Source organism: Astatotilapia calliptera, chromosome 15 (assembly GCF_964374335.1).
Source record: "Astatotilapia calliptera chromosome 15, fAstCal68.1, whole genome shotgun sequence".
Classification (NCBI taxonomy): Eukaryota; Metazoa; Chordata; class Actinopteri; order Cichliformes; family Cichlidae; genus Astatotilapia; species Astatotilapia calliptera.
Genome location: NC_137436.1, coordinates 10,113,999 through 10,135,866, shown reverse-complemented (window position 1 = coordinate 10,135,866; position 21,868 = coordinate 10,113,999). Strand labels below are relative to the sequence as shown.

Here is a 21,868-nt window from a genome sequence, read left to right as displayed (position 1 = left end):
CTTCGAAACCTGTGGATTGAGAAATAAAATATGAAAAAAATAAAAACAAGCACATGTCAAACACATGTGGACATGTTCTTTCGATTCTTTTCCATTTAAGAGTACGTCTGTTAATGCCCTGAATTTATAAATGCTACAATGAAAGCCACAGCATCTGGCATACGTGGTTTGATTGTTCTCTACTTTCTCTCAGTCTCTGTATGTCTCTCTCTTTTCATCCCTCCATCGGGAGCCTGTAGAAGCAAAGGATTATGGATCTCTGGAAAGCGTTCACCCTTGGGTCAGAAGACAAGACAAGGCGAGGTAATGAAAGATAAACAGCTCGCTGCAAACACCTGTTAACGTCCGCTTCAAAGAAAAGACAGAAAGGAGGGAGGAGGGGGGTGTGGGGGGTTGCAGGGAGGGAAAACAAAAAAAGAAGTATTTGGCTGCCAAGCAACAGCCGAAGGGCCCCCCGGGCTGTTGACAGATCTTTATGAAATGAAAAAAAGAGAGAAGAAACGACAATGATTGTGGGCTTTTTACAACAGCGATGGATGATAAGAGGAACACAAGAGAAAACACAAGCAATCATAAATATACATCTTTCCCGAATCCTCGGGCAAACCTTTTGTGACACGCACACACAAAAAGACACGCACACACGCATCCATGCACACAGACACACAAAAGGCTCTGCACTCAGGTGTGCACAAACGAGGGAACCAAAGTGTTAAGTGTACATATTCACTCGCTAATAATATCGACAACAGGTACAAAGCGGTAGGATTAATTAGTTAAGCACATAATGAATGTTAATGATACGAAGACAAAAAAAGGTAGTGTGACGCCAATCAAACTTTTATGAGGGTTAAGGGGTGTTGAATACTTAGGGACTAAGGAGGTACACAGGAAACGGAGAAGGCACTGAATGTTTAAGCTATTAGTCCCGTGTCCCCAGGGGATTCAATTTGAGCCTCCCATAGGGGATAGCCTCTTTATCCACAGGGCATGATTGGGGCACACAGGGGTTAAACTATAAGGCAGGCTATATAACACTATTGTGTGCCAAGTTCCAGGAAGCTATTCCCCTCCTTGCTCTTCCAGGCCATTTTTATAAAGAGAATTGGGGTGGTTAATGTCGTGGGGGGCCTAATCTTTTGCGAGTAAGCGATATGTGACAAGAAGGCTTTTAAAGCACTTAGGTTTGAAGATGGAAGAAAAAGCTGTAGGGTGCTGTGAGAAGGAAGAGGTATGAGTGTAAAAATAAATACAACAATGCAGTACAATGGAGAGGAGAACAGCAGTGGGAGGAAAAGTGATTCATCAACAATTTCTCAGTTTCTTAGGCTAGTTTCAAACATACTCAAAAAGATTTGATTTTTAACTCTTTGTGGCTCAGATGCAGTGTTTCGAACCTGTATCTATGGGGAATTACCACCAGAAATCTGATTTTTTCCCCCCCCTGGCTTACAGAGGCATGAGATAGTCTGATGCCTCTGTAAGTTGGGACCACACAATGTTAAAACATTTATTTATTTGGCCTTTCAAGCGTCAAACGCAGCTGAGACCGATAACACGCGCACACTCACACGCACACCACCCTGATTTGTTAAAGGATACATTGCTGCCTGAGTAGGGTGAGATGTCAGCCATGTCCTGGAGATCACTGCACTCAGACTTGATGAGGGACAGGGAGAGCCCCTCGGCTGTGCTGCCGGGGTGTGCTGGAGAACAAGAGCGATGGTGGTGCCCCAGGTGATGACCTGACGACATCTTGGTCCTCAAGCTGGTGCTTTCCCTGGACAGGTCCATGGAGTCTGGTGAATTACGGTCCTTGCCTGTATAACTACCTGGGGGTGCGCCAAGAGGACTCTGGAAAGGGTAGCCCATGAGAGGCAGTGGAAAGGGGTGTCTAAATGATGGGGGGCTGAAGCCCATGGAGGCAGAGAGTGAGGAGGGGTGAAGGGCGGGGTGGTGGTTTCCACCGTGGGCACCCACAGCTGAGGCCTGGTGGTGGTGCTCACTGGGTGTTTTCCTCACTACTAAGGGCAGTGCCTCAGTTTGGTCATTGGTTGCGCCGGGGATCCCGGGCATGCTGGTAAAGGAGTCGAGCGGATTGGGAATGATGACATCGCCAAAGCACTGCAGCCTCTGGTTGGCGGTGTGAAAGTTGGGGTTGTCTCCATTGACAGCAGAAGGAAATCTTTCAGGAGGTATGGAAAGTGTAGGAAAGGCTTGCTGAGGTGTAGGGCGTGGAGGCTTTGCAAACACCTTAACCACTGTGTCCACCACCTGGGTCATGGCAGAATTGAGTTCCTGCTTCAGCGTTTCTGCCAGCTGTTTGCCTTCAGCATGCATCGAGGAACCCGGACCTCCGTGTCCTTTGTTCCTGCTAAGCCCTTCTCTTCTTGGCTTCTCTCCATCAGCCAGCAGGGCTTGCTCCTGAAGCAATGCCCTCGCCCTGTCTATGAAATGGCCCGGATCCAGGTCAGACATCTCATTGTCTGAGCGCAAGTCATCTCCACCCCGATCGTCACCTCCGTTATCAGACCTGGCTGGGCTGTCCTCTGACATGTTTCCTATGTCATTGTGGAGGTCGTTGTGTTCTGAGTCATCAGTTGAGTCGTATATCTGAAAGAACTTCTCCTGCAGCTGCCGTAGTTGCTTCTGCATGTCCTCCAGCTGCAGTTTGAGCTGCCGTCGCTCTTCCTGCTTCTGTTCCTTTCTCTGGCATACCAGCTGGGTGAAGCTCTGCTGTTGCTGCTGTGGCAAACGCTGTTTACGCTTGTTCTCTCGGCTACTGCTGCACACCTCGCCTCCCCGTGGGCTGCTGGGGGCCTGCTGTTGAGACTGAGGAGGTGGGCAGTCCAGCTCCATGTCCCGTTCTCCATCCATATCATGGTCACGCTCATGACGGGTAGCAGCAGGTACTACCACGCTGGGGGAATGGCTCATGCCACGGATAATGTTCTCTACGCGAGCTCTCTTGGCACGCAGGTGTTCATCATTGAGACGTTCTATGTCAAAGGTGGCCAGGCCAGGAGGACGGCCAAATGGTGACAAACACTCTTGTGGGGTGCTGTCCTGGGAGGAGTTACTGCAGGCATCCTCTTGGGGAGCATCAGAACTTGCATTAGAGAGCCCTGATCCAGGGAAGCCAGAGTCCCCTCTATCACCCCGGTCCCCTCTTTCTCCCCTCTCGGGCCCTCCTCCATTTTTGGCGATGTTATTCTTGAGAAGCTGAGAGATAATGGTGGTGCCAGGGAAGGGCATCATGGTGTCCTCGTATGAGTTGGCCCTCTTCAGTAGCTTTCGGAGTACATTGGACTTGGACTCACTGTCACTAGCTGACACAACGCCAGGCCCACCATGTGGCTGCACAACGGAGCACTCCATGGAGTCGGTGTCTGATCCGTGGTGAGAATGAGAGCTCAAAGAGTTCATGGCACTAAAAATGGCTGCTTTGGCGCGGGCAATGTTATCAGTGGTGGCTGTGGTGACTGCTGCTGTGGAGGAGGATGTGCTGCCCACGGTCCGCTTAACACCAATGTCCACACGTCTTCGCTTGGTCTGTCTGTTCAGGAGGGAGTCGCTGTCATGGTCCGGCATCACGGGCTGCTGCTATTGGGCCATATCCCACACACCCAGTCCTCTAGGATCAAAGCCTCTGAGTACCTGGAGGGGGAAAAAAATCACAGCTGCATGACTCACCAAAGTGAAAAATATTTTCAGAATCTAACTCCCTCACTTCGGCCTGTCCTTAAGCAAGAACCAAAGCTGTACCAAAAAAAAAAAAAAAAAAGAAAGAAAAAAGCTTAAACATTTTTTCATATACTGAAAAAGTCAGAATCCGTTAACCTCTAGAGAATTGGAGTAGCCGATTCGATGGGTCTAACCTAAAGATATTTTTCTCAAAGCAGCAGGGAGTACCTCGTCTTAGTTTCTGCAAGTGATGAACGTTAAACATTCATGATTACATTTAGGTAGTAAGGACACAGGGCTAAAGGGAGACGGGGTCAGAATTAGGCCTTGGCTCGACATTCCAGGGCAAAGTCCTACATTTTATCCTGTCCCATGTTACATGCTGCGCGACACTGAACCAATTCCCACGGAACACAAAGCTGCATAAAATTATGATAATTACTTAAGTACTTGTCCTCATTTCCATGATTGTGCAGTGAGAGCCAACGTAGGAGCTCACAAAATCAAATAAAAAGAAACAGGGTTAAGATCATCAAAAAACAAAAAAAACATGCAGGAGGATGCCGTACACATTCTACATATCACTGCACACACTTTACTGAAGCCTAAAACGCTGTCGGTCAATTCAACAAGAAATTTCAAAATATTTAAAACCACGTTTAGTCTTTGCGCAATTGTAAAAGTCCTGCATTCACATTAATCAATATGGCCATCATATCGTACTCAATGGGAAAAGTGACACAAAAAAGAAACACAAAATAGGCCTATTGATTATGGTGCCAGCATGAGCTCACTTCTGTGTTTTTTGTTTGTCTTTTCATCTGGCAAGGGCAGTTAATTCTGCTCAAATGAATAGGTCACGCGGGTCAACTCTGGCAAGGAGCAACTTAAAGCGCTCTTACAAAAAACCCTAATGCCCTTCTGAAAGCAAAACGTTTTGTCAGTACAGGGCTGCATCAATAATGCTATGTAAGCAGCGGTGGCAGTGCCTCAGTCAGAGCCATATCAGATGCAGCCTATCTCAAATGTTATTGTCAGAAACAATTTAATATTTCTGTAAAAAAAATTACATATTTTGAGGTGAGTAATTTGTGAATTGTTTCAGTGTTTTCTTAGGATAAAAGTGTAGGTGGACATTTTTATTTTTATTTTTAAACAAGACAGTTTTTGTCAGGACTCGCAATGGCTCAGTCAGAAAATGATAAAATCTAATGAATTTAAGGTAACTTAATTTTTTATAGTGTGCAAACATAAAAAATATTGATTTGGCTCACATGGAAATGCAGCTGCAGTCATGTCACATGGCGGATTCAGATCTATGTTTATAATTTAACATTCAAAGGCATTCATTTCGAAGGCTCTCTTTGAAGTGCAAGTGAAAGCAAACAGCAGGAGAAATTTCTCTCTTTTGATTCAGGAATACTTTTTCCTCAGCTACAACTAAAAGAAATGTATCATCTTTACATTGTCAGTGCATGTGAAAAGACTTTTTAAAAGACTTCTGTCTTGCCACTAAGGCCCACACTTTCACACTGCATGCACACACACACACACTCACACACACACACACACACACACACACACACACACACACACACACACACACACACACACACAACATCGCTGTTGGCTTTGTTGCAAACTGTGCAGTGTGGTGCACATGTTGCACATGGTATTTGATGTAATTCAGGGAGGAAAAATTACATTTTGTAGCAGATAAAACTGTGAAAGTACAGACTTACTGGATGCACACTGGGTTAAACTGTGACACCAGTATTCTAAAATAAAACATTTGATAAATGCCTTTGGCTCAGGTCGTGATAGCCATATCCAGGCATACAGACAAGACCTGATACATCCACACGAGTAAAAAAAAAAAAAGAAAGAATGAAAGAAGAAAAAACGCACTTCACTGTCTCGGGAAACTTGCTTGAAATAGTCACCAGCACCTGTCTTTGCCGAACACGCACCTGTCCCCTATTGCTCATGCGCACTCTCACACTCTCCCGTTCCCTCTCTTAAAGAAAAAAAAAAACTTGCAACAATTTTAAGCATCTGTCATACTCACATACAGAAATTCACTCAAACTTAAAGGATACACCTTAATTAAAAACTCATAAACAATACACGCATAAAAGGACCATTTAAACCTCTCACGGAAAAAAAGGAAAATGCAAAAAGTTTTTTTTAAAGGAGCAAAGTTCAAGTTTTAAACTCAATTAAAAATAATTCTTTAAGGTTTGAACTAAAAGTCCGGCAACATTTCTTCAAGTGAGACTGAAATCTGTTGGTTTGGATATCTGTTTAGTTGCCAGCGAACAGACTTGGATATCAAAAGAGTTGCGCACACAATCGAAACACTGCGCTTTATCACATCTGTCCTAGAGAGCTACCGCACAAGATAGAAACCCCATTTACCAACCGGGAGGGCTGAGTACCTCGGTAGTTTACTGTGCAAGACTCTTTGTTTGACTTATCAATTAAAAAAAAAAACCCGTAATGAGTCGAAATAAGACTTAGCCAATGGGACAAAGACAATATGAGGTCATAGCAAATTCACAGTTTACAATAAGCGCGGAGGAGAGCCAAACACATGAAGCCTAAAAAAACAAAAAACAAAACCCAAAACAAAACCAAAAAACCAACCAAAAACAGCCCTTGTTAGAAATCACGATTCCTTTCGCACAAAAACTCGCTTCCCAAACTTACTTTTTTAAAGTTGGGAAATCAACTTGATCTCTGTGCTTTGATGAGGAAGGCTGGGCTACCGCTCGCAAATCATCCTCGAGACAAACACGGGCTGCTCGCGCAACTCTCACCACAGATCAAGATGAGGGTACGAAACAGAGCAAATAATGTCGTATCGAAATGATTAGCAGTTGATTACCATAATAAATTTCCCCGTTAACGATGTTTGATTTGTTTATTTTTTCCGCCCACCGTGCGCAGGCGAGGCAGAACGAGAACAAGAGAGGGAGGTATCCGAGGACAAGGTTACTTACCCTTTTGATGAAGAGGGGGACAACCTGAACTCCTGCGGGGGGGAAAAATGAGAATACGCGCAGGGCACCGAGGATTGTTGTATGCTGGAATATAACAGTGTCTCAGAGAATGAAGAGCTGGAATAAAGTCGGCGACGCGAGCGAAAAGAACAAAATAGGGGAAAAATATAGAAGATGAAAAGAGCTCTTGCGCGTCGGTCTCTCCCTCTATCCTGTGCTGTGTGAAAGAGTGAGAGACATAGAGAGTATGCTAGAGAGAGAGAGGGAGAGAGAGCGCGAGACCGCGTGTATGTGTGTCTCCGAGGCGCACTGGATGCAGAGGACTGGATGCTGGAGCGCTCCTCCGCCACTAAGATCCACTTTAAGACACGGCTGAAGGAAACAGGAAGACGTGCGCGTCATGAGCGGCGTGATGTAACGGTCGCAACCTACCAATAAGAAGCGTCCGTCGGGTCCGGAGAACAACTCGCTGAACTTGACCAGAGAATGGGACTTGAGCATGCTACCAAAGAGAGAGAGAGAGGAGGAGAGAGAGAAAAAAAGGAAATAGCAGTCTTACTAATGTTTCTTCACAAATCACCGACGACGCGAGTAAGAATCGTTACACACTTTGACATGACACTTCTTAAGCAGCGGGGAAAATCACAACACACAGACACACACATACACATGGCTATGTTATTTATTTTCATGGTTATTCTTTAAAAAAAAAAAAAGAAAGTTTCTGTAATAAACGGTTTAAGTGCTGCGTAGTCCCAGGAAATGTGGAATAAAGTGTCAGTAGCTTCAGCCAAGAATTTTGAATGTTTTTGAAATAATAATTGTTGGGAATATGAATCAAATAAATTGATTCATTTCGAAACGGATTAAAAATCATATTAAAGTTATTGTTAACAGTAAACGTTGTACCGTTTTTACGCAAATGTCTCCAGACATCTTTCAGCCTTCGTTTTATTTGTTTGCAATAAATTTCAAATTAAAGGTCTCTTTTGGAATCCAGTTTTTTTTAACCCTTCTGTTATTTCAAGTTTCGATCATACTCGATTAGGCATTCTTTCAAACCCAGCCATCTTTAATGATTGGAATATAATAATATTAACTGTGTAATTTGATCCTTGTATGTCAGAGGAAACTATGCACGGCGTTTTTTTTTTTAGATCAGTCATGGGTATATACTGCATATACTTTTTTGTTTTATTTTTATTTTTCCGGCAAAAACACTGCCACACGTTTAGACCGTGCATTCTCGTGGGGGACAAACAAGTTGGGGGTCACTTGAGTATTGGGGGATAAAAATGGCATGTAGAGATATTTTACGCACGCGGGTTTCTCATTGGTTGCACCCAAGTCTGATTAATGGACGAGTAAAGCAAAGCAGCACATCACGCTTACAGCTCTGCTTTTGAATTCAGATTATCCAGAGAAGCCACTGTCTGAAGAAAACTAAACATCACTTTTGTAAAAAGCTCAATTAAGAGCCGAATATCGTCACGAAGCTTCTGTCAGCTTGCTGTCACTAAAATATCCCCCCTAAAGATGAATTCTAACCTGGTGGTAAAACGAAGAAGAATAAAGAAAAAGAATTTACCTGTATGTTTGCAAACCAAATGATTTTCAACATATTATTAGTTTTTCCACCCACCTGTAACACAACCTTGCGCACAGTGACACCTGATCCTTTCCACGAGGCTTCTGATTTATGAAATGATGACGGCTGCTCGCTCTCAGTCCTCCTGCTTTCTTACAAACTGGATGCTTCATCATAACACAGCCGCTTTTGCGCGCGGCTAAACAAATGTTTTAACCTTCGACATTTACAACAGGTGATATTCACAATTTTTTCTTAATATTACGAACATTTTACTGGGGCTGGATTTAATGTTTAGGATGGAGAGAATTATTTTATTTGATTGTTTTTGAGGGTACATGGCACATTCATCTATACTGCTGATCTTACGTTCCAGGTTGGCAAATAATAGTTTTCAGAAGAAAATTATTATTATAATTAAAATTATTATTATTATAGTAACGTAAAAACTTGATTTTTCATTTTCTTTTCTTTCTCAAATTATATTTAACAAATGTTTTTAAAACGGTTTAAAAAGTTCTTGCACAATTGCTCATGAAATCAGCTATTTTTATTCCATGCTTCTCGCTTCGGATCCATTTTGTTGCACGTTTTTCTTTTTTCTTTTTCTTTTTCCTTCTTTCTTCTTTCTTTTTTCTTTTTTTTTTTTATCCTACTGAACAAACAGGATCCTAAAGTACTTAACGAGAAATCTTATTTTCCATATGCCCCTCTGTCAGGCGCCAAAAAGGAAAAGGCGAGTCTCTTTTCCATGTCGCAAGCAAGTGTTTTTTAGGACGAACGAATTGCAACGAAGTCAGCAAAGTTTGGTGTCTGGAGTGGCTTTTCCAAAGCAGGTGTCCCGGCCCCCCTCCTGCTCCCTAACTGGCCTGTGGCTGATTTGGCCTCGGCTCCCCTGGGTGCCGTCGGTGCGCACACAGGCTGGAAAAACAGGCCGGGACATTAAAGAAAGCGTGTTTGGAAAAGGAAGACTCGGATGAGGTGTAGAGGAAACGTGTGGTTTAACACTGGCTGCTCTTATCGCGGCCCATTCCAGGTGGATCAACCCGTGGATTTGTTTCAAACTCCCTCTCTCCTCCCCACCACCACCACCACCTCTTTTGGATCGAGTGCGACACACCTCGATGCCCAAGACTGATAATACGCTCTGACATTGCGCACTGATGGCCGAATTTACTGACATGTTTATTAGAGCTGTGCCCAAATGCAGAAGGAGGGAGGCTACAAAAACAATATTTCTCCCAGAGGTGTTATAAAGCCACATTTTTATCTCGTGCTGAGTGGTAATAAGTGCACGCACTCGGCGCATGGTATGTCGAAGTGGAGAGGAGCCAGTGGATTTTTCCTTAGTATGAATTTTGATCAATGTCGCCATTATTATTATTATTATCACTGTTATTATTATTATTATTATTATTATTATTATTATTATTATTATTATTATTATTATTATTATTATTAAGCCGGTGGAGATTTCATGAATTTAAGTTTCCTGAATTAATGAAAGAATGAATATTATTTGGCAGAAGAAGAAATCTCTTGAGCAGCAGTTATAAAATGACCTTAATCAGATAATGACTTGATGAGCTCCTACAACAGCTCATTTCTTTTCAGAGAGACAGTTTTTGGAGAAATGAGAGAGCGACACAGAGAGAGAGAGAGAGAGAGAGGGGGGGGGGGGGGGGAGAGAGAGAGAGATTTGCGAAATCATAAGCAGGGCGAGATGGTAGCGCTAAAAGCTGTTTTGTTCCGGAGAGGTCTCCGGGTCCCTGAATAAAAAGGTTTAGGAGACAGGACAGAGGAGAGGAGAGGAGGATTTCGGGATTCGAGTGTAATAAGTGAGTAGGAGTCTGAAGTCCTTGTTGGGCCTCATGTCCAGGACTTAATGTATTCAGCTTTCACGGCGGAGATGAGGATGCAGGAGGAAAATGTGCACTTGTTTTTGTGGTCAAGGTAAAATGGAATCTGAAATATAAGAAAGCTCCATAAGGCCCCAGCGCTGTAGTAAAATAACAGCAATTTACACATGTTTATTAATGATATTACTCCTTGGCTACCGGGTTGTGATAACTGGCACAGTGTGTTTACCCCCCCACTCCGCAACCACTACCACCCTCCGTGACCCACATCTCTCTTTCTAGGCTACAAGTAGTGGCGATTATGGAGGCGTGTGCTTGTGCGCGTGCGTGCAAGAGGTGGCGGGGGTTGGGGTCATCCTCTATCGCCTGTTTTATGGCAGTTCACACGCACGCACACAAAACACACACTATCTTAAATTCAAATATGCTTTATTTGCATGAATGGGTATTGGCCATAGCTGCAGAAGCAAATGTATGACACAACATAAAGAGAAGCTAACAGGGAAATATGAGATGCATGTGCAAACCAAACACGGAGCAATGATAAACAGTGACACACACACACACACACACACACACACACACACACACACACACACACACACACACACAGCCATGCACACGAAGACTGCACATGTAAAAATATTTCCATGTATATATATATGTTTATTCTGACATTCGGGATAAGGTCTGGGGGATAAAACACACCTTTCTACAGATTAACCCAGTTTCCAACAGTTAGATATGAACCTGTTCGCTCAAACATCTCATGGATCTTGTCAGGCCTGCCTGAAAATAATAGCCAATTAAAAGAATGCTGCTCAGTGAGGCTGACGGGAATATGGCTGCAGTCGAACTCATTAAAATCACAGATGCCGCATATTCCGAACATCGTACATCTGCTTTGGACGCGTAAAATCTGACTATAGCTTTACGTTAACGTGTCGCTCTGGTTTCTGTTAAGTCTGAGTAAATTATTTCTTGGAAGAATCTTTTTCTTTTTCTTTTAAATCATTGGCTATGACGGGAGCTGGGCTAAAGTCAACAGGAACGAAGGGCGCACTCACACATATCAGCACACACACCCACACACACACATACAGAGGGGCACACACACAGCGCCTTGGAGGTGCTTGGGCGAACAGACATGCTGGGAAATCGCCTGGAACTGTATTAAGCCTGACGTCCTTAAAACAAACAATGGCACCATGAAATAAGGGCTTATGCGCTCAAAGTCAAAGAGCCCCTTTAGCAACTCTCTCTGTTTATCTCTCCCTCTGTCTGACACACACACAAGCTCTCTCTCTCGCGCGCGCACGCACTCACCATTTCTTGGGGGGTTACACACTCAGGCTCGCAGCTCCATCGGGAGGGGACCAACTTTGCTCCTATGAACTCTCACCTGTCAACATGGAGCAGAGGACTTTACTTGGTAAACATGAAAGGACTTTAGCTGTTTACTTCTGGCGGTGACTTAGCCTGATTTATCCCACTGCAAAGCCACGGTCACAGCTAGTTATGCGAGTGCTTTTCAAGGCGAGGTTAAATCCACACCGATCCCCGTTCAATAATGGGACGATTTGAATGCGTAGCTGCATTTTCAGCGACTTCAGTTATTTCCACTGGTCACCTGTCTGTGCTAGTCCAAGCTGATTTGACTGGATTAAAGTGACACATCCAGGTAAACGTTTGGTGTGGCTTAAGATGCCATCGCCCCATATAAGTTATGATTACACTAAAAATCTCGTCATTTTTCGAATTTAAAAACAACTCTTTACCAATGAACTCTGATCATATGTTTTTTTTCCCCCAAACATGGTGGCCCCGTGTCCACAAATAAAGCAGCATCACCTTCTATGTTTTTCGGTGTAGTGTGGCATCAAGCTCTGCATCTGCACCACCTCTGCCTGCAGTTCTTTTCTTTTCCCCCCATTTAAAAAAAAAAAAAAAAACAAACTTCCACAGCCACAGAGCCCCCGTCTGAATATGCTGTTTGAAAAAAAAAGGAAAGGCAAGAGCTGTAGCAGATAAGCGGCGGTCTGTTTTCACTCCTCTGATCAGCGGTAATTATATTTGTTGGCGTGGAGGCAAGTGGTCCTCCCCGGGGGGCGTATTGTACTCGACTCACTCCATGTCATAAAACAAAATTACAAGGAAAGGAGAAGATATCCTACAATAACAGAGGCGAGTCATGAAATCAAAGAGGAGCTAAATTAAATCTGAAGAGGGGGGGGGGGGGGGGAAAGTCACGGAAAATACATTAGTGCTATGAAGGACAAGGGCAGGGGGCCTCAAATAAAACGCAGGTTAATGAGTTTTTAATAGCTTCTACGACTATATGGTTGGTTAACAGGCACACATACACCTACCCTGACACACACACACACACACACACACACACACACACACACACACACACACACACACACACACACACAAAGCCTTCTCCACCTCACTGAGACGTTTAAGAGTAATTAGTGATCATTTAAGCTTACCTGTGCTTCAGCCTATCCGCACTTACCCAAATACTATAAAGAGAGGCGTCTATATGGTCTATAGTGACAGGCTTAAGTAGCTTTAAAGTGCCTCTCTCACCACATATTAGTCTCCGGTTATAAGTTTAGCTCTTTGAAACAGTCTGCTCTCCTGTTACAGTAGTGGACATTCACACTTCTCCTCCTACCTGTTGGCACCCTCTTGCCTGCTTTATGTATCTGTGTAACCTCTGACCTGCAGCGTGGATGTCTGGCCTGCTTTACCCAGCAGGACCTCCCCAGCAGAGTGGCCTTTCGCTGGTGACCTCTCACTGACCTCTCACACCAGAGGAGCTCAGTCTGCCTTAGCAGAGGTCAGCGGGAGGGTAAGAGTTATAATTGGCCTGTAAACACATACATGGAAACAGAGACACACATAAACACATACACAGACTAACACTCACCTTTGAGGAGAGTGCTGATTTCTGGTTACTCGTTACCAGCTTATCAAAATAAACACAACTCAAATAGGGAAATATTGTTATTCTTGTGCTCCTCTGTGTGTCTGCTCACTGTAGTTACTTTGCAAATTAAGATTTGACATCAAATTAAATTTACCTAGTTTATGGACTGTGACGGTCCATTCTTATGTATATTACCCAGTACATAAATTTACTATACTTAGATCACATTAAAATGCAAGGAGATGTTATACCATTGAGTTATAATGCACAATGTAGGGGTCATTTTTGTGACTTTTACTTAAGTAAAGGATGTCACTACTTGTTCCACTAGTGTGAATTTCACCATGACATTGCTTTACTGTCTCCCATAGTTTTTCTATTAGTTACTGTGTTTTACATTACCTATAGGATCGAGTGTTAATGTATGCATGTAGCTTGTAATTACGCACCATCTATCCTCTGTTGGGCCATGCATGAACATGCCCCAACCACAGGTTAAAAACCAGCAGCCTCAAACTGCTCATTTAAGTTAATGCACACACACACACACAGAGGGCACGCACACTCGAGAATCTGCTGTGCATATACACGGGCTCATGTTAATGCAAACGCGTACACACGCACACGGCGTTTTCAAAGACTTCCCTGTGGACAGAAGCGTCTGCCAGCGCTGCTATAAATCACATTGAGGCTGGTGCTGAGGGCAAGGCGCACCTTGTCCACATCGCCCCCACTCCTGGGCTGAATAAACCATAACATCCTGCCTCTCGTGCTGCCCGACGCCCTCTGAGCATGACCCTAGAGGAGACCCCCCCCCCCGCCCCGATGCCCTCATCTGCCCTCCTCCTCCTCACTCCATCCCCGTCATTGTTCCCCCCTCCTTTCCAGTCTAACTTGTCTATCTTTAGGAATTTTAGCTGTTGCTGTGGACTTTTGGGCAGGGCTCTGTTTACTTGGAACAATACACAACCCCCTCCTCATCTTAATTTAGGACCTTTTTTCATTCCAATGACTTCCTGCTAAAAGAGTGGGATTAGTGAGGGGGGGAGCAGAGAGAAGGCGAACACTGAACAGCAAAACAGCAGGAAGCAAGCATTTATGGTGGTGGGCGGGGGGGGGGGGGGGGGATGGGATGCTGACACCCTCATCCTGTCGTGTGCCTACTTGGCACAGGTGTTCTCGGCCAATCAGCTCCCTCTGTTCCATTTACCTCAGGGTGTGCCGAATTTGGCTGAGAAGGTGCACCTTCCTTTCATGACCCTCTCTGGAGGAAGTATAATGTTTCTGGAAAGAAGGAGAGGATTTTGCAGACCGGTCAGGAGAGCCAAGTGTACAGGCTTATAATAGAGCAGATAGCAAACAGACACATAAAAGTGAACAAAGACCTTATGAAGTGTTGAGTTATCTACTGACTATGGTTCCCTTGATTTTTATGGCTGCAGCGGGAGAAGCTAAGCAAACAATCCACGCAGTGGTTGGTTCTTGGCATTCCAGTTGAAGGTCTTACAGTAGACAAAACCCACATTGGAAAAGAAAATCTCGGCTGTGTGTTGCTTGGCATGAAACCACCGCGCTGATTACTTCCTCTAAAATTCAATTTCTAAAATATCTCACAGTTGCCAATAAATCCAATGATATGCAAGAGTGTGTTTTAATTTAAAATGCTATTTTCTGAGAGAAAGGTGGTTGAGATGTTTTTGGGTTTTTTTAATACTTTGTTGAAGCACAGTTACAATATGTTTGGGGAAACTAAATAAATGTAGCACTGTATTTATTTTTTTTAAGTTGCGTGGTGTAATGAAATAAAATGAAAATAAATTAAAGTGCAACAACTTTCAAATGATTTAAGCACTAAATCATCACATGACAATGTAATAAAATGTTGCTTTCAGTGAACATGTTATCATTTTGAATTTGATTGTCAGTGTTTCAGAAAAAGCTGCTACATGGATAAGAAACGACTGGAAATCTTGTATAGTGTTAAATTCACACATGGGCAAACGTCACACAACTACTTTTTAACCCAGTAACAGCTCAACAACATGACTGGGTATCAAAGGGGTCTTTTTGAGGGAATGTTGGGGAGGAGGTTTGAAATGCTGACTCCCTCTGTGGAGGCCTTATTAATTACTTTACAATTAATATAAATGACAATTGGGGAAGCTAGAACATGTATAGAGGCCATGTAAATGGTAAATAATGCATATGTATACAGGATTTGGAGAAATATATGTTACTGTCTAGACAATACTTCCAATCCATCCATCCATCCATCCATCCATCCATCCATCCATCCATCCATCCATCCATCCATCCATCCATCCATCCATCCATCCATCCATCCAACCAACCAACCAACCAACCAACCAACCATCCCTTTAATGCTTATCCAATTTAGGATTACAGTAGCCTGAAGGTATCACAGTCAGAGGGTATAATCAATTTAGAATACATGATAACTCATGCATGTCTTTGAACTGTGGAGGAAGCTGGAGTACATGGAAAGAACCCATGCATGCATAGGGGGAACATAAAAGCTTCACACACAAATATCCCAGCTGGTTGGTGGATTCAAACCCAGAAACATTTTCTGCGGGGAGACACTGCTGGCAGAGGGGTTCTTGGTTATGTCAGCATGGTAATGCCAAACCAAATTCTGCATCTTGCATGGTTACATAATGAATAAAAATATATGACAAAAAGTTTCTAAACCTCTGAACGGAAGAAAGAAATGCTCGCAAATGCTTGTACCGTGTTAAACAGAAGTAAGAAACCCACAGTTTGAAGTTTACACACTAATATTTGGTAAAATATCTCATAGCAATTTCCATACAACCAGTTGCTTTTGGTGGCCATCAACAAGACTCTGGCGTAATTTTGGCAGGACCACTCTTCCTGGCAGAATTGGCAGAGGTTGGTTTCTGGGCTTGGTTCACACATTTTAATAGGGTTGAGTATTTAGTATTTAGTATTTATTTATTTATTGTCATTGTCAAGAACAATGAAATTGCGTTTGGGGCTTCCATACAACCCCAAAAAAAGAAGAAAATAATAAATACCCCTTAAAACCCAAGTGTACATATTTAACCCAGTGTGACTCCAATGCAATAAGACAATCCTTAGCAATAATGTTCGTAGAAATTCAGACAAAGACCTGAGAAACATGACAAAATACAACAATGCAACCCATTCAATATTATTGTACTGTGAGATATGATATCAGATATGATAGTTATCTATTTAAGAAAGAGGGGGGGGGGGGGGCAGGAGGGGGAAGAGAATAAAGATATGATGCACCAATGCAGACCAGTTCATTGCTATTAAGAAGTTGGATATGGTTATTGTCCGTGAGAGGGGGGCAGAGAGTTCAGGAGCCTCACAGCCTGTGGATACAGGCTGTTGGCCAGTCTGGATGTTCTGGCCTGTATAGACCCGTACCTTCTCCCTGAGGGCAGCAGATGGAAAAGGTGGCGCGCAGGGTGATGTTGGTCCCGCAGGATACTGTGCACCCTCCTCAGACAGCGAGTGGGGAAGATATTACTGATCTCTGGCAGACTTGTTCCAATAATTCTGCCAGCTTCTTTCACCACCCGCTGGAGTGCTTGCTGATCGGCCTTGGTGCAGCTGGGGAACCACACTAGAAATCCATACGTCAGAACGCTGCTGATGGCACAGTTGTAGAAGTTCAACATCAGAGATCTGGGAATGTGTGCACTCCGCAGTCTCCTCAGGTAGTAGAGGCGCTGTTGGGCCTTCCGTACAACTGAGGTGATATGGTTGCCCCAGGACAGGTCCTCGGTCACAGTTACCCCCAAGAATTTAAAACTGCTCACCCTCTCCACCGCCTCACTGCCAATGAAGAGAGGCAGATGGTTGTTATGACCCCTCTTCCGGAAATCTACAATGATCTCCTTGGTCTTTTTGGTGTTTAAGACCAAGTTATTGTCGTGGCACCATGACTCTAGTTGTTGCACCTCTGTCCTATAGTTTGTCTCATCATTGTTGGATATAAGTCCGAGCACTGTAGTGTCATCTGCAAACTTAACAATGAGATTGGACGCGCAGGAGGAAATACAGTCATGGGTGAAGAGAGTGTATAGCAGAGGGCTCAGAACACACCCCTGAGGGGCACCGGTGTTGACCACAAGGGTGGAAGAGGTGTTCTTACCCACTCTGACACTCTGTCTACGGTTAGTGAGGAAGTCCACAATCCAGTTGCACAGAGAGGAGTTAAGTCCCAGTTGGTGGAGTTTGGGACGGAGCTTGTATGGCCGGATGGTATTAGGTCAGGGCTTTAGGAAGGCCATTTCAGAGGCTTGATGTTAGCCTGCTGTTGTTTATCTATTACAAAACCAGTTTTGATGTATGTTTGGAACTGTGTCCAGGTTTCAACTGTCCAGCTGCTATTTTGAGGTGAAGTTGAAGAATTGCAGAACTTTCAGTACCACTGGCAGCAAAACAGCCCAAGATCATGATACTAACACCACCATAGTTTACAGCTTCTGTAGTGTTCTTGAGCTCGAAAGCCTTTACTCATCCAAACACCCAAACTTTTATTTTTGTGGTCAAAGAACTCAATCTTTGCCTCATCTGACCACAAAACTTTACCAGAAGGAATTTGACTTGTCCGTGTGGGCAGCTGCAGTCAAACTTGAAGGTATCAATTGTGGAGCAGAGGATTCTTTCTTGGTCATCACCCTCTTAGTCCAGGACATTGTAAAACTCACATCACTGTGCACAGTGATGCTGGTGTTCCAGTATTTTCCAGATCATGCAGGCTTGAGCCTGCATGAAGAATTTCACCTTGAAAAAAGAAAGTTCAAAGAAAACATTAAAAGCCCAAACCTACCATGACATTCATGCCCATGATGTATATCTGTAAAACAACAAAATATAAAAAACATTTCTCACTTTTAACATTTGATATGTTGAGCTTTTGTGTCTGTACTATTTATAATTTAACATGGGGGTTTGGATGATTTGTAATTAATTGGATTCTGTTTCATATATAGTTTGCACAGCAGCCCAACTTCTTTTGGAAACAGGTGTATATTTGATTATTGATGTGCACATATTCACACATAGATCCTAATCTCTCCCTAACCCCTTGTATGCTTGGATACATCCACCAGAACACCAGAGGAGTCCTGAGAGGACAAGAATAGTGAGCCATGTGCCTATTTGTGGCATCATTGTGAGCGAGATAAAAGATCTCACTGTTATGCTCGCACACACACACACACACACACACACACACACACACACACACACACACACACACACACACACACACACACACACACACACACACACACACACACACAGTTGCACTCTCACACACATGCTTGAGCAGCTATGCACTATATTCATTAATGTAACCTTCAGCAAAAGAGAAATATTTACTTATCACAACAGTAAGATATAACCTGAAAAAGGCAAATGTCCAACTGTGCAAGTTTCTTAACCTCTCAATCTCTCTCTCTCTCTCTCTCTCTCTCTCTCTCTCTCTCTCTCACTCACAGATGCAATGGGTAGTTCTTAGAAGAGACAGTAATTTTCTTTTTATACACCCATAAGCAGCTTCTTTTACTCTGCTGCCTGCAATGTGTTCACTGTGTGTGTGTGTAAACAACACACCGCGGCTCCATGCCTTTACCATGGCCTAACCTGACTATAAATGAGTTGCAGTGGCACCTGTGCTGGTGCAGCTCCAGTGTTCGGACAGAGGAAAGTCCCATAATAGGACACAATCTCTTTTGTTCTGTTGGTATGAATAGCTCTAGGAATAAGTTCCCCTCCTCTGACCTATAACTGTTCTGAGATGGACCGTGTCAGTCTTAAGGTGCCACTTGTGTTTTACACAGCAGATAAAGACACCTGAACAGATCGGTATTATAAAACATTCAGCTGTAAATGTGCTATAGCTCAAGGTCTCATAAGAATCAGATCTGAGTAACTGGGACACAACATTTCTTTTTCTTGAGCCTTTGTTGCTTTTATCCTTCCTTGTTCTTGTCAAAGTTTATGGGATTGTCATAAACTTTATTGCACATGAATTTGAAAAATTTTGCTAAGCTAAGGTGTCCTCTCCTGTCATTATCAGGTCAATCTGATTGATTCCCCTTTGTAAATCCATTAATTTACTCATATGTCTGCTAAACTTCAGCCTTAGGAGTCGCTCTTACACTTTTATCCGGTTTTAGCTTTAGTTTTCTTTGTGGCATGCAGTGTGATGAGATCAGTCCGAAAGAATGAATGTTACAAAAGTTTGTGCATGCCACTGCACACACTGCTGTTTTCTGTGTCTTTAGCTAAGCCAGGGGACAAGTGATGCCTGAGGCCGTTCCTGATCCTCCTGGCCTTTTCCTTGCAGGAATCTCCTCTTCCTGTACGGAAGTTTATTGTGGCCAATCCGCCTGTCACTGACGTTTCCCAGAGGAAAGTGACAGCGGCTTTATTCACCCGCTGACCTGTGAAAAGGATAAAGGGGAAAAAACAGCTAAGTATGTGTCTGCTCATGGGGGTGTAACCTGACTAAGGGCTTCTTTTCTCTCAAGTAAGGAGACAATGTGATTCTTCTACAATCAGCACAACCTCTGCACATGTGTGTGTTATGTGTATGCATCCAGTGTGGTGTCCTTTATCTGACTTCCCTACTCCTTTCGGGGCTCTTTTGTGTGTCCAGACAAATCTTTGTTTTTGCCAAGTGATACAGTTTAATCTGCGCTCTAAACAAACAGTCCAGTTCCTTTTTTTAGAATTTTCTTTTTTTGTCTTTTCATCTGAAAGTTGAGGCCACACAGCTTGAAGGGAGAGAACAAAATAGATGGATAGAAGGATGAAAAGATGATGTCCATCTGCTCTCATGATCTCTCTCCAACTTTGACTGGCATCAGCCTTTTCTCCATCCCACTTTGGTCCCATCAGCCCCACAGGACTTAGGCACTGGCCTTGTCTTGACCCAGTTCAGGGCCTTCATTCCGGGCTAGCTGATCTGTTCAGCCCCCCTCCCTCTTGTGCTAGGGTTCAACCGAGAATCCTGAGATTACCAGATGGTCACTTAAGAGGGACCGAGAGAGACCGAAGTGCTGTCCACTTAGCTGAAGATTATCCTTTAAAAGGAAGGGCTGACGGTGGAGATGGAGGAGAGAAGGAGAAAAAAGGATGTGCTTAAGAGATAGATATAGAGGGGGCGGATAGAGGGAGAGATTGGGAGGACATTCAGAGATATATAGAGAGGGCAAATGAATCATATGGAGATAAAGTGTGTGTGGGAGAGGGTTAACAAAAAAGCGAGGAGAGAAACACGGCATAGAGGGAAATGTCTAAACGAAAAGCTGAGATGGAGGTGATGCGATTGAGCGAGAGAGAGCGGAGGAAGGCTGACAGAGAGAGGCAGAGATGGAGAGATAAAGTAATAGGGAAGCAGGACAAGAGCTGGATTAAGCTGTAAAAACAGTGACTGTGAAGAGTTCACCACCCAAACTGAAGGCATTTAGAAAGGTTTTTCTGGGTTGCAGGGTGCACTTTCCAACTTATTTGTCAATCAACAACAAAACAACTGCATGCTAGATTTGATTTATTCAGAGTGGGGATACTTGTGATTTAATTTCTATGTAGTCTTTGTTATTTTTAAGTCTGTAGACCATTAAAGATGTTGCACATTTGTTACATGAAGGAAAGGAACTCTTAATTTCTCCAAATCATTTCTGCTAGTTATTATAAAATACAGGGAAATAGGGGGATGCTGGCTATCAACAATCTGTTGATACACAGAGTTTTTCTTTAGATGCGAGCACAAGATTTGTCGTCATGCAAACTCATGTAGAATGAGCTTATATTAATAGTCGACGGCTTCCTGAGGGAAACATCTGACTGCTAAATGCTCTGCACAATCAGCCATTAAATACTCCTGGTACTGCGTAGGTCCATTGCCTCGTGCCAATCAGGTCTAATCCATCAGTCACAAACATAGAAGCTCTCGGGGTGTTGTGTGGTGTCTGGTGAAATGTTGGCTGTGAATCTTTAATCTTTCAGGATGAAGCCTCCCTCCTGTGTGTCCTGCAGATACTCGATTAGATTTGGATGTCAGGTTGACGCTTTGGGTTATTTGCCCTAAGTTGACCCTGAGCATTTTTCGAGGTTCTGTGTTCTTCATAATGCAAAAATCAAAGTTTTAGCAACAAAACATTGCAAAATAACCAGACAATCTTTGTATTTCCTTCACCTGTTAGTGGTGTGCCTGATCAGTGTGTCCACTAATTATTAATTGTTTGTCTTTTTGGTTCAGTGTTTGGGCCTCCTTTGGCGAAAAAACTAAATTGTCTTCATGGGAATAAAAATGGCCTTTTGAAAAATAGAGTGAACCGTGACCAGTGAGCTGAAAGATAAAAAAAAAAAAAACTCCACCTACACTTACTGACCACTTCATCAGGTACACCTGCTCAGCTGCTTGTGAATTAAATACCTAATCAGCCAATCACCTGGCAGCAAACTGATGCATTTAGGCATATAGACATGGTGAAGATGGCCACCTGATGTTCAAGGAAAGAATCTAGGGCAGGGGTGTCCAACTCCAGGCCTCAAGGTTCCTGCAGGTTTTACATGTTTCCTTGATCCAATACAGCTGGTTTAAATAGCTACATGACCTCCTCAACATGTCTTGAAGTTCTCCAGAGGCCTGGTAATGAACGAATCATTTGATTCAGGTGTGTTGACCCAGGGAGATGTCTAAAACCTGCACGACACCAGCCCTCAAGGCCTGGAGTTGGACACCTGTGATCTAGGGTTGTAAGTT

General features: G+C 43.5%; 1 protein-coding gene across 6 annotated transcripts in view; it reads right to left on the bottom strand.

Moving 5' to 3' along the window:
- Window positions 1-9,923, bottom strand: part of LOC113037383 (prospero homeobox protein 1) — a 53,806-nt gene extending 43,883 nt beyond the window's left edge. Inside the window, exons 1-3 of one of the 6 annotated variants that reach the window (XM_026194387.2) lie at window positions 8,329-9,923; window positions 6,687-7,188; window positions 1,603-3,657 (exon numbers count right to left, since the gene is read on the bottom strand). In XM_026194387.2, the coding sequence (XP_026050172.2) occupies window positions 1,603-3,591 (1,989 nt within the window). In that variant the 5' untranslated portion in view covers window positions 3,592-3,657; window positions 6,687-7,188; window positions 8,329-9,923. The other 5 variants (XM_080289708.1, XM_026194392.2, XM_026194390.2 and 2 more) reach the window with 5 other exon arrangements.
- Between the last annotated feature and the right edge of the window lie 11,945 nt (window positions 9,924-21,868).